This window comes from Eschrichtius robustus, chromosome 20 (genome assembly GCF_028021215.1).
Source record: "Eschrichtius robustus isolate mEscRob2 chromosome 20, mEscRob2.pri, whole genome shotgun sequence".
Lineage (NCBI taxonomy): Eukaryota > Metazoa > Chordata > Mammalia > Artiodactyla > Eschrichtiidae > Eschrichtius > Eschrichtius robustus.
The window spans coordinates 24,726,836-24,740,020 of NC_090843.1; the positions used below are offsets into that span (position 1 = coordinate 24,726,836).

The 13,185-nt window shown below is 55.1% G+C and overlaps 2 protein-coding genes across 2 annotated transcripts; one reads left to right on the forward strand and one right to left on the reverse strand.

Moving 5' to 3' along the window:
- Positions 1 to 1,125: 1,125 nt before the first annotated feature.
- On the reverse strand, positions 1,126 to 10,781 carry SGCA (sarcoglycan alpha). The gene is made up of 11 exons (XM_068530911.1): positions 10,763 to 10,781; positions 10,186 to 10,244; positions 9,207 to 9,329; positions 8,949 to 9,103; positions 8,700 to 8,772; positions 8,158 to 8,356; positions 7,569 to 7,731; positions 6,454 to 6,662; positions 6,224 to 6,250; positions 1,569 to 1,761; positions 1,126 to 1,260 (listed from the first exon to the last, which is right to left on the reverse strand). The coding sequence occupies exons 2-10, from the start codon at positions 10,220 to 10,222 to the stop codon at positions 1,581 to 1,583; spliced, it is 1,167 nt and encodes a 388-aa protein (XP_068387012.1). The 5' UTR covers positions 10,223 to 10,244; positions 10,763 to 10,781; the 3' UTR covers positions 1,126 to 1,260; positions 1,569 to 1,580.
- Positions 4,877 to 5,509, forward strand: LOC137755609 (histone H1.9-like). Its single transcript, XM_068531813.1, has one exon. It carries the CDS (start codon positions 4,967 to 4,969, stop codon positions 5,507 to 5,509), a length of 543 nt encoding a protein of 180 aa, XP_068387914.1. The 5' UTR covers positions 4,877 to 4,966.
- Positions 10,782 to 13,185: the final 2,404 nt, after the last annotated feature.

Sequence of the window (13,185 nt, forward strand, 5' to 3'; positions counted from 1 at the left end):
GACTGGGGGCTGCTCTGGCTGTTTCAGCCTCCCCTCAGCCCCCAGGTTGGGCCCTTGCCTCCAGGTGAGAGAAAACTCCCGTGCATCCCCCCTACCTTCCCGCTCCACACACACACACACACACACACACACACACACACACACACACACACACCACGGGGAAGAGGGGTGATTAAGCATCAGCTCCAGGACAGTGGGTGGGGCCCAGGCCTAGTGTGAGGGGCTTAGAAAGGGGTGGAGAGGCCTCAGGGTGGGCTTGTCTGTATTCTCTTGGAGGTGCCGCCAGGGTCAGGGGCCTGGGCCAAAAGGCCCTGCTTCTCCCTCTCCCTCCTTAACTGGGTCCCCTCTGGGGCTTAGTCTCTGGCCTGTCCTCCCAAAGGAGCATGAGATGTGAGACTGGATGTGCCCTGGATGGTAGGGGCAGGGGTGGAGCCGGCCTGCTTTGGTTGCAGCTGCCTGAGAGGAACAAGCTGTGGCTGCTTCCTGGTCAACCAGTCTCTCCAGGGCTCACGTGGGGACCAAGCTAAGCTGGTGACACCAAGCTCAACAAGGGCTGTGCAGTGTCCTGCGGACCTCGACCCTGTCCCTGAGGAGCGCACCGGGAGGGGTCACTGATCCGGGTCACTGATTCAGGCTCCTGCACCCCAACCCCCTCTCCATATCCAGGTTATGACTCCCAAAGGGGCCTCCCCCCAGGAGATCTGGATGGGTGAGAGCCTGGATCTCCTGCTTCCAGAACCCCTCAACCCTCCAGAAGGCAGCGTGGAGGTGGACATGCTAGGTTTGAATCCAGGCTCTGCCACTTGCCTGCTCTGTGACCTTGGGTAAGTCACTCATTCTCTCTCGGACTCAGTGTCCTTGTCTATAAAATGGGGATAGTGATCCAGTTATCCCTCGCTATTAGGTTCATGTGAGGATTAATATCAGGGCTGCATATGCAGGTCCTTCCCTCTTACTTTCAGGGAATTTGAGAAACGGCAAAATGCCAAGAGTCCAGAGGGCAAGCTGGCAGCTCCTGGCTACCTCTAAGGGCTCCCACAAGGCAGAAAGGGAAACAGAGGCAATGAGGGCTGGGAAGGAGGCTGCTGAGAGGAAAGCACAACAATAGATGAGCAGAACAGCAGGTTTTATTCCGGGGGTCCTGATCCCAGACACCCTCATCCCATCCCATCCTCATCTCCCTGCTTATTCCAAGCCTGGGGTCCACTGGGACGGGAGCTGGAGTCAGAAGGAAGGATGTGGCCATGGGCTGTGGCTGCTCTGTGAGTGGGGAGAGAAGGGAGGATGAGGCCAGGGCTGCAACTGGAGCAGCAAAGAGAAGAGAGAGTGGGGGTCTGCGAGGACCAGGCCCCGGTTCCCCTGCCTTCCCCACCCTGACCCTCTGACTCCGAGTGCTTGGCACTGGGGGCCACACACCTGGCACTGCTGAGCACCCCCCACCGCTGCCTCGGAGGGGCAGACAGGTCTGTGTGTGCCCTTTCCCATCCGCCCCCCTCACCTGCCCCAGCCTTGAGATGGAGGCCACCTTACTCCCAGAAAAGAGGCTGGCACTGCCCAGCCGGACCCACCTGTGTGGGCCCTCAGTGCTGGTCCAGGATGAGGGGCACCCGGGCGCTGTCCACTTGCGGGGGTAGCCGCTCGCCTGTGCGCACATTGAACATGGGCAGGGTAGAGAGTGGCCGGGGCACCTCTCGGCTAGCTGCCATCTGTCGCAGCTCCTCTGTATTCCCGCGGATGGTGCAATGGTGGACCATCTGGATGCTGGGGGCACAGGGCCAGCAGAATCATCAGCTCCGGGAGTCAGCACCCACTTTGGGGTCCAGCCTGGCACTATCTCTGAGCTACCCTGCAGTCTTCCCCACCTACAATGTGTGGGGAGACACACACGGGATGGGTGGGGGAGGACAAACAGGAAGTTCTATGGTGTCAGCTTAGTGTCCAGTGACTGAGGCATGGGGTCTGGGTGCAGACATCCTGGATTCAAAGCTATGTGTCCTTTGCAAGTTGCTTAACCACTCCGTGCTTCAGTTTCCTCAACTGTAAAATGGGGATAATAATAGAACCTACTTCCTAGGATTGTTATGGAGATTAATGAGAAAATGCAGGCTGGGTGTTTAGAAAAGTGCCTGGCACATGGTAAGAGTTCCTGAGATACTAAGACATGAATAGATAGGTATTTATTACCAGAAGCCAGTGTTTGCTGGGCTCTATATTGTTTTATATTCTGATGATCCCCTGTGTCCCCTCTAGCAATCAGTTCCCTCTTCTAATACTCTCTCCCAGCACTGAACATCCCTCCCCTCCCCATCATCCCCATCTTAGTCTGGCAAACCTACCTCCTCCACCTTTTCCTAGCTTTTGCCCAAGTTCTTTCCTGCTGGGCTTTGACTGCCTATATTTTGGACCCTCAGACCTGGGCTCCACTCCCTCTGTAACTTGACCCCCTCCCACCCTGCCCCAGGCTGTCCCCAGCATTGCTCAGCTCCAGACACTGAGTCTTGCTTCCTGTCTGTGTTTCGGACCAAGGCTCCTTGAGGCTGGAATGAGGCCCCACCCTCACCGGGCTGGAAGCCCCAGCAGCGCCCAAAGGACTGACTACCACACCCTTTAGTAAGTCCTACCTGAGCTCTAGCTCCAGTTTCCCCTAAGAAGGCTGAGCCTCGTTCTCATCTGACATTCTCATGGGCTTGCTTTCTGCTGTCCAGGAGCAACTTTAGTTCATTTTGAGAAGTAGGTTAGCATAGTGGTTAAGCATGAGAGCATGCTTTGGGTCTGAGTGTGAGTTCCACTGCTTACTGGCTGTGTTACCCTGTGTAAGTTACTTAACCTCTCTGTGTCACCATTTCCTCTACTGTAATGCAGTTGTTGTATGAATTAAGTGAGTTGATGCAGAAAAAACATTTACGTCTACTGGTCAGCACGCAGCAAAAGATAACTATTATTGTGGGGAGACTTCTATTGCTATTATTATCGTTGGTGTTGTTTTATTATAGTAGGCCCACTGATAAACTTGGCCTCCAGTGGAAGGATGTTTCCGAGCCCTTTTACATGAACCCACCCATATTTGTGAGCTCAGCCTGGAGACCTTTTCCCAGACTACCTGGTTGCTGGGTCAGACAAACAACAGGGACTTTTCAGTACAGACAATAAGAACTGGTTTTCTTAAAGGGGTGGGGGCCCCAGGCAGGGTGGAAGCAATCCTACTTACTGCTGGATTACTGATCAAATCCGGGAGGGGGAAATGATCTCCACCCATGCGCATGTCTCAAGTAGTGGACACAGACTCCAGCTAGAGCCTGAGAGATCAGACTACGGAAAAGATTTTCTAGCTTCCTACAGAATGTGCCACCCTCCTCCCCAGGGGAGTAGGACCAACTACTTTCTGGCCAGTAGGAGGAGGTGGAGTCACCCTCTTAAGGCTAGGGGAGGGTCAAGATGAGCTATTGAGTCTGGAATTTGGCAAGCAGAGTTGTCCAAAACACAAGTTTCCATTCGCAGGCAAGGGGAGGCTGAGAGGGGAAGGGAGCAGGAAGCGTGTGGCAGTGGAGGCAGCCGGGCCGGTAATGATCCCTCGGGTGGGGGAGGCCTTAGTTGATGGGCCTCCTCCCCACTCGCAGCCCCACATCTGGGTCTCATTACTCTAGTAACACACACAGGTGGAAAAATGTTCTGGGGACATTTTTCCAGAGCAGGAGCAGAAGTCAGACCCGCGGTGCCCTCCTCCGCGGTCCTTCCACATCAGCACTTGGGCAGAAAAACCAACTGGCAGGCATTCTCACACACACACACACACACACACACACGCACACACAGCCCCTTGAGCCCCGATTCTGGCACACAGATCACAGGAGAGGGTCGTTGGGTTGGAGGTTGGGCTAGAGGATGTTCTGACCAATAAAATCTGACGTAGGTGAAAAACAGGCAGCAGAATCACAATTTTGGATAATTTGAAAAATGAACCTGAACAAGCAGGAAGAAAAAAAAATAGGATTTTGTAGAAATAAATCAACACAAAATCCAAACCAACAAGGGCTAATATCGCACACACACAGGGTAAAATTGGTTATTGACTCGAAATTGATGGAGGAAGCATAGTTTCCTGACACCAGCAGAGCTAGAAAGTTGACCCAGGAAAGGCAGACCTGGTGGAAGTAACTGGCCAGAAGAGAATACCCGCAGTGGCAGGAGACAACACTCATCAAATTTGGCACAGGGCCCCAAATTGAGGAATAAAATCCTCCTTGTAAAATTTGCATAGAAAATCACTGATCCCAGTGGGGGAAAATTCTACCAAATAAAAATGAAAGCAGAAAAAAAAAGCAAATCTTTTTCATTGCTTTGTATAAAAAGTTGATCAAGGAATTAAATCGACTTAGATAGATCAAGGACTTACATTTATGTTCACTCTGGAACATTTATTCCCCATAAAAATTCAAAAATGTTGGTATAATTCTGATTCTAAAAATGTTTGTATTGTTTAACCCAATGGATTTATATGGTGGAGTCAAAATGGTGGATTTAACGCACCCTAAAATCAGCTGGCGAGAACATGCACACCACGTGGGCCCACCTGCTTGGCTCACTCAGCCACAGCCCTTCTTCTCAGGCTCCCTGGCATGTCAGATGCCCACACTACCTGGCATCTCCCGTCTGCCCCACCCAGGGGGGAACAATGGGGCCACTGTGACCCTCACAAGATTCTGGTGGCCTCACAATGTTCCCCTGAGGTCACCACAGGGATAACCTTACCACCCCCTGCACCTGAGGCACAACTCTGCTGAGGCCAGCGTGGGTGACCATCCTTAGCCCTCCTTCTGGCCACCCAGGGCAAGGCTCCGGCCAGAGCCGTACAAGGAAGCCTCTGAAGGAACCAGGAACTGGGACGCACCTCCCCCACCGAGGGAGGCTTCCAGCCACCGTCCTGGAGGTGCTCGCACCCAGTTCCCTTCACCCACCCCAGCAAGAGATGCAGAAGGACACTTCGCTGCCACCCCCATCTGGGCCCTTGGCCTCATACACTGCCCTGGGTGCAGTCCAGCAGGCCAGCACGTCCGGACTCCCGAGCAAAAGAGGGACTGGGTGCCATGCCTCCTCCAAAGCCCACCGGAAGCCCAGCATATCCAAGGTGATCCTGGGGGTCATGGCGAACAAGGGGGCGCGCAACCGCGTGTCCCTGGCTACCCTGAGGAAGGCCGTTGCCACCAGTGGCTACAACATGACCCGAAGCGCCTGGCGCTTCAAGCGAGCGCTCAAGGGGCTGGTGGACAAGGGCGTGCTCAAGCAGGTGACAGGCAACGGGGCCACAGGCTCCATCTTAATGGGCAAGAAGCATGCCTCCAAGTTCAAGCTCAAGGCAAAGAGACGGCAACAGCAGCAGCAGCGGCAGTCTGGGCAGCGCCGGCCTGGGCAGCGCCGGCCTGGGCAGCGCCGGTTGCCCATGGGCTCCAAGCAGGGGCACAAGAGGCTCGCCAAGGGGGTTCGCAGGGCGGCCAAATGCTGCTGCAGTTAACTAGGCAGGCTAGGCAAGCAGGGAGGGGTGCCAGGCCCGCCACAGGCTCAGTGCAGTGGGAATAAAAGGAGCCTAACTTATTTCACACCTGCCTCCTGGAATCTCTGGGGTTCAAGGGAGAGGGAGAGAAAGAGGTCTGGGGGCACAGAGGAAAGGTAAGGCCATGGGTGGGGAAAACCTGGGCAAAATAAGAGTGAGACAGATTTGGGAAGGGCTGGAGGAATTGAAAGCATCCAGATATTAGCTGGTCCAACCGCATCATCTTGCAGGTGAAGAAACTGAGGCCAGACAGAGTCACAGTAATTGTGTGGCAGAAAGCAGCCTGGAACCCAAGTGTCTGACTCACAGCGAATCGCGGTTGCGTGTGTGCGTGTGTGTGTGTGTGCGCGCGTGCACATGCACGCACTGGAAGTCTTTTAAGTTGCTTTTTAAAGTTGCTTCTCAAACCCTTTCTCCCAGGGTGGCAGCAGATCCCTGAAGCCTGGCTAGGTTCCCTCTCCTGTCCCACTTTAGATTCCTCCATGGAGACCAGAAAATGAGAAAGCCAAGCCAGGATAGGTTGGGCCCAGCGCCCAGCCAGCCAAGGGCTGGAGCTCACAGGCCAAGGGTGGCTCCATCATCCCAGAGTATTTTGGTTTGTCTGTTGCTCATGGAGGTTGGAGGGTCCAGCTTGATAGTCTAGTCCCACCCAGCCCCCAGATTTCCCCTACTCACTCAGAGGTGGCCAGGTCTCTCTTCAAACTGTGGAAAAACAAGGGAGGGGATTAGCTATTATCCACAACCCCTCCTGGTGCCAGGCCAGGCAAGGGGCCCTTCCTCCTTTCCTGGCTGAGGACTCTGCTCCCTGAGGGATCTGGGTCCCCACGCGGCACAAGTGCCACAAGGAATCCCACAATGTGAGCACCAGCCCCAGCGCCCTCCCTGCCCTCGGCCCCCACACTCACCGTCCCTCCCGCCGGCAGCACATAACATAGGCCAGCAGCAGGGTGAGCAGTAGGGCCACCAGCAGGGGCACCAGGAGGGTGACCAGTGCGTCAGTCAGGAATTCTCGGGCTGTGGCCTCGGTGGGTGGGCAGAAGAACGGGTCGTGCTCCAGGATCCCATCACCCGGAGTGGGTACCTCGTCTGCAGGCTCTGGCACTGACTTGTCCACCTGCTCAGAGAGCCCAAGGCTGACCCAGGAGTGGATGGCTAGGCACAGAGAACCTCAGGGCGCAGGGCAGGAGTTCTGGGGCCACCCTGCCCCATGCAGCTGCAGGGATTCCTCCTGCCTGGCCTCCCCCAGCTCATGTGACCGAGCAGGACAAGCACTGGTCTAGGTGCCAGGAAAGAAATTCTAGGAGAGGCAGGACCATACAACGGTTAGAGCACAGCTCTCAAGTCTGACTGCCTGGGTTTGAATCCTGTTTCAGACAAGTGCTATGCTGCAATGACTTACCTCTAGGTGCCTCGGTTTTCCCATCTGTATAGTCGGGGCGCTAATAGTGTTACCTGTCTCCTGGGTGGTTGTGAGGATAAAACATGCTGATTGCATAGTGCATTGCCCATGGCAAGTGCTCAAGAATGCTGATTACCAGTTCCTGCCTGTGCTGTTGGTCAAGTCACAGGAAGGGTTCCTAGCCCTGGGAATAAGATCTCTAGGGACCCTAGACACCTCAGCTCAATATCCCAAAGAGCAGTAGTGAGCATCTTTGGTTTATAACATGGGGGTGAGAGCTATCTGTCCCTTATTTTAGGCCAATTTGCTAAGTGACACCTTAGAGGAAAATAGAGCTGTCACACAGAGGCCCTATGTGGAGAAAGGAGTTTGAAACCATCCTGTGGGAGTGATTGTTCTAGCTGTTCAGTTGGGCACAGCTGGGGCTCCAGGAGCTGGTGATCCCTTGTCTGGATTATGGGCTCTGTTGCCCTCTTGTGGGAGAAGGTAGAACATGTGTGTGTGCGCACGCGCGCGTGTAGATAATTGAAGAAACAGGGAAATGGGATGGGATGGGGATGGAGGAGACCATGATGGGGGCCATGCCCCGCCCCTACCCCTAGAACCAGGGTCCCTCCTCACCAACGACACATTGCACCAGTCAACTCGGAAGTGAGGTGCCAAGGTGTCATAGCAGGACAGCAGTGGGGGCTGGCCCTGGGCACAGCGAGCTTGGCTGTCGGGGGATGCCACCATCTTCAGGCAGGTGGAGAAGGGTGAGGCAGAGCCCACCTTGATGTATACCCTGGGCCCAGATAGAAACCACTATCAGAAAATTGGGGGTATCACTGGGCACTGGAGATTTGAGGGTTACGGCCACCCTGAGATCTGGGGTTATGGTGAGAGTACACAGAGCACCCCAGTCTTCTGGGGGCCTTGGCCCCCAGGAATGTCCTTTGATGGATGGATCTATCATGTCCTTATGGGCACCAGAAAGTGCAGAGTTCAGGGTAACTAGGGTTTGGGCCCAGGAAGGGCAAGAGGGAGATGAGGGGGTGGCCAGAAGGAAGTGGACAGTGATGTGATGCTGGGAGGTAAAGATGAGCATGGTGAGCGTGCAAGTGGTAAAGCCCCACTTGGAAGTTAGGGAGACCCATGTTCTATGCCCACCACCTAGACAAAAGGCAAGCTGCCCCCTCCTCCAGGAAGCCCTCCTGGGCTGCATGCCTACCCTTCCTTGCGGCCCTCGATAGGAAGGGGGACTCGGCCCCCACGGTCCAAGGCAGAGGTGATGTTGAGCAGCTGGAGTTCCCCTGGCTCCCAGAGCCCCCCCAAGGCTGTGAGGAAACGGCCGGCAGGTGTCGAGGGCAGCACCTCCTCCACATCATGGCTGCGCACCAGGAACTCAGCCTGGTATGGTAGCAGGGGGCCTGGGAGGGCCAGGTGGGCACCTTAGGCCGCACCCAGCCCCCAGCCCTGCGTGGATCCTTCCTAAGCTTCCCCACATCCAAGCTGGTCCCCGTATCCCCTCAGCTCCCTTCCTTCCTCCCTAATACCCCCTATATCACAGGCCTCAAACGCCCTTCCTCCACACCCACAGCCTCAATTACTCGCCCAAGGCTCCACCGTCTATCAGCAGAGCAGCCGAGAATACAACTCCAGAGTCTTCCCAGGGGGCCCTGCTCCCCACTACTCACTTCTATACCCGCCTTCCAGGGGAGATCCCCCAAGACTGGCATTGGTGGGGTAGGGGTGGGGCGGGGCTGGCAGTACCTTCTGGGTCTCCAATCAACAGCACCAGCCTCTGCCGGGTGGTGTCAAATCTGTCCCGATTGTAGGCTGTGACCTGGAGGATGGGGTAGAGGGCTGAGAGGTGGGGTTAGGAGAGAGCCGTGGTGCGGCTGGGCCTGGCGGGAGAAGACTGAGATAGCGCACCAAATTAGAGGCATGTGAGTCATGTAAATGAGTGAACACCGGGTCCCTGTTGCATGCAACACAGCCCACTGGGGCCCCTACTGGTACCTCGATGACCTGGCGTCCGCGATCTGCTGGGGTGGCAGTGCCGTAGAGAAAGCCAGGCTGGTGGGGGCTGCGCTGGGCATAGCGGAGCCACCTGGGCAGGTCTGGGTGTCCCTGGAGGTGGGCGTGGTAGGTGATAGGGACGGTGGCTGGGACAGCTGGTGGAAGGGAGGAGAGGGGATTGGAGACACAACAGGAGCCTTCACCAGCCCTGGGCCAGGCGCCCCCAGCCCACCCCAGTGCCCCTCAGGCCCCTCTCACCGACGACGAGCTCAGGAAGGTGCAGGAAGTTTTCGCGGTCCAGGGTGTGTACAAAGACGCGGCCCACAAGCGGGTGCAGGGTGGTCTGCTGGACCTCGGTGCCCCCCAGCCCTGCCAGGAGACCTATGGGGACCCACGACCCCCAAACACACGGCCCAGCCTCAGTCCTGGCCAGGGAATAAGGTCCCCTTTTCCACCCAGCCCCTAGTGGCCCTGAGGGAGTGGAGAAATGTGTGAGAGGAGGCGGATGGATTTGCTGGCTGCCAGGAAGGGGGGGTGGGGCCCTGTCTGTGCCACACACTTTAATCAGTGACAAGACCCAGACCTTAGTTTGGTTTGGATTCATGGAAGCCCCTCACTCCTCATTTTAGACCTCCATTGAGGGTCACAATGGGCAGGGACTGATGTCTGGCTGAAAGGGGTGTGGGGTGTGTGAGTGTGTGTGTGTGTTAAGAGCACTTGGAAAAGAACCCCAAGCTGACTGTGGTAGGCTGGAGGGGGTAGGAGGGAGGGAGAGGTAAGGACCCCTTGGAGCATGCAGGTGGCCATTCTGGGGCCCCCACCCGCCTCCCCTAATATACAGGGGGGATAGGGCTCACACTAGAGGCCACTAGGAGCTGAGCAAAGGGGAGCCTGAGCCCAGAGCCTCAGGGAGAGGACCTGCCCCAGTGACCCTCACACTCTCCCAGGGCCAAATTTAGCCTGGACCCAGAAAGAAGCCAGCCCATTAAAGGGCCCATGGCGCTCTGGGCCTGTGCAATTAGGCCCAGCCTAGCGTAGGACACCTCGCCCCTCAGAGTTCCCAGCCAGCCCCCCATATCCCAGCTCCCAGCCCTGGTTCCCTAGAGCCCCATCGGCTGTGGAATTTATACCCCAAAGTCCCTCTGGCCCCTGCCTCACCCCGACCCCCAACCCCTCCCCTGAGGAACTTCTCACCCCCTCAATCTGGGCCTCTTCCCTGAAGAAGACCCCAACTTACCCACAAGGAGAGAAATCCAGATTAGCACTGCTGCCATGGCTGCCCCAACCTGGCCCTGCCTGTGAGTGACAGAGACAGGAGCAGGGAGGAGGGAGGAGGGAGGAGGGAGGATGGAGGGGGAGGGACGGGAAGATGTCCCAGAGCAGCTGGGCCCGGCTTCAGCCAGCGGGACCTTCCCCTTCCCCACCCAGAGCACACACTAAATCTAGGGTGGACACCCTCCTCACAGGACGAGGTCCCTCCAATCATCCCCTTCTTGGGGTCAGAGTATATTTTCTAAACACCAACCTGACTGCCTGAGGCCCCCCTTAAAACCCTAAAGGCTTCCATTGCCCTGAGTTCCGCAGCGGCTGATGGCTTTCAGGCCCTGCCTGTACCTGGCCATCCTGTCTAGAATCCCCTCTCTTCCTCCTTACCCCCTCCCCCCACACACACACTACCCCAGGCTTCTGCCCTGCCTCCCTCTGCTGCCTCACAACCTGATAATCTCTCCTGAGTCTACACCCCTTTGCACGAGCTCTTCCCTCTGCCTGGAGCTCCCTTCGTGCCCTCATCCTACCAGCAAACTTCTACTCACCTTTCAAGACGCAGCACAGGCATCCTCTCCTCTCTGAAGTCTTTCTGTCCTCCCTCTTGTGTGGCACAGCCAACCACACAGGGTTGCGGGGTGGCCTGGGATCTTATGATCTTTGCATCCCTGGACCTGGCACAGGGCCTGGCAACTAGTAGGTGTCGGGAGAGAGGTGACAGCTTCATGAACAGCACATGAGGGCACCCATTCACCCAGCCCTCTCCTCAGACTAGGCACCCCCAGCATGCCCCCCAGGTCCGGGAAGAGAGAGAGCCTTGGACAGAACCAACCAGGTAGAGACAGGGAGTAAAGGAGGCCTACAGGCCTGGACATGAATCCCAGCTTGACCCATTCACTGGAGAATATGGCCTTGAAAAAGTCATCTGCCCTCTCTAGGCTCTGTTTCCACAACTACAAAGTGGCAAGAACAGTGCTCTCTTCTTGGTGTCCTTGTGAGGAATCCACAAAATCATGAATTCAGCACATATTTACAGAGCACCTGCTATGTACCAGGCACTGAGGGGGCAGAGATGAGCAGCCCCTACTCAGGTGGAGCTCTCATGCCAGCAGGTGATGACGGCTACCCTCTGCCTGCTACTATGCTGAAGGTTTTACATAGATTTACATATAGTAACTCATGCCATCCCCATGGCAGTTCCATGAAGCAGGTATTATCTTTGTCCCCATTTTACAGATGAGAAAACTGAGGCATGAAGGGTGTATAACTTTCCTGAGGCCACACCATAGACAGCTGAATGCATGTAAAGACCTCAGCCCGGTGCCTGACTCAGTCCAGGATGCCGCCAATGCCCTTGCGGGTGGGGTACCACTTCCCCTTCCTTCCTGCATCTGCCAAAGGATCTCAGTCCAGGTGTGATGGAAGTGGTGTGCCCTTCTTTCCCTGGGCTTCCCATTCAGAACAAGCAGAGGGGCACTCTCCCCAGATGCCCTGAGAAGGAGGCAGGGGACTGTGGGTGCCAGCGTTCCAAAATCCTCGGTACCTGTGTGAGCATTCTTCCTTGGCCTTGAGACATAGGGGGTTGCCACCTCACCCCCATAGGCGAATGTCCCAGGCAAGGACATCTGGGACGTGCCCTGAGTCAGCCTGAGGGGGAGGGTGTTGGCTTGCAGATTGGGGTGACCGGTGGGCATGTTACTCAGTCCTTGTCCCTTCCTGTCTCTCCCCACATGACCATCCCACCTGTCCTTGGATAGCCAGCAAATTCCAGAATGAGTGTCCACTTAGGCTCTCAGACAGGGCAGGGTATGTCCCAGAGTTACCTTGGTACCTCTCTGCCTTCTCACAGATGGAGGGCAAGAGGAAGAAAGGAGGCAGAGGAAAGTCAGAGGGCTCTGGGCAAGCAGGCAGAGGTGCCAGAGCCTGGCTAGCTGCCCAGGCCTCAGCCCCTCAGTGGCTCCATGTGATTCCCTCCCTCCCTGGCTGCTGCCTCTCCTGCTATTTTTAGAGCCACCCAATCACACCCTCAGCTGTCTTAAGGTGGCATTGCCCGAACCCAGTGCCACCAGGCCCACTGAGGCCAGCCTTTCTTACTGATCCTTCTCTCTCTCCCCAAAATCGAGGGAACCAGGGACTGGGCCAGGAGCCAGCTGGAAGTCCCTTGAAAGTCTCCTCTGCCCCACAGATGACCTCCCCACCTCAGAGCTGTCTGGATTGCAATCTGCTGCTATAACACTGAGTGCCTTCTGTTCCTTGAGGCTTAAGGGTGGTGGTGGTGGGGGGTGTCACAGGGTCTTTAAACCTATTCTGGAAATTTTAAAATAAAACTAAAGTATATAGAATAATATAATGAGCCCTCATATATCAATCAGCCAGCTTCAACAATGATCAACTTATGGCCAATCTCATTTCATCTATAGCCCTGCCAGTTAACTTCCTCTGTCAATATTTCAGTGTGAATCTTTGAAAGATAATGACTTTTTAAAAATATAATCACAATTAAAATACCCAATGACATTATTTTACCATAAGGTTAATAATAATTCCTTAAGATCAGATCTATAGTGCTCAAATTTCCAATTTCTCATAAATGTCTTTTTTTTTTTTTTTTACAATGTATTTGTTTGAATCAGGATCCAAATAAGATGCACACATTGCAACTGATTGATGTCTCTTTGAAATCTCTTTAAATCTTTGGAGTCCCCCTCCAACTAACTCTTTCTCTCTCTCTGCCCTTAGGGTAACCAGGTCATTTGTCGTGTAATTTCCCAGTCTGGATTTTGCTGATTGCATCTCTACTGTGTTCTTTAAAATATTCCTCTGACCTCTGTACTTCTTATAAATTGTATTTCCTGGACATTGTTTTTTCTTGTAAATTGTAGTTGGATCAAGAGTCCTGATCAGGTGTATATTCCACTTCCTTTGGCAGGACCACTTCATAGGTAGTCATAGGAGCCCATCTTGAGCTCCT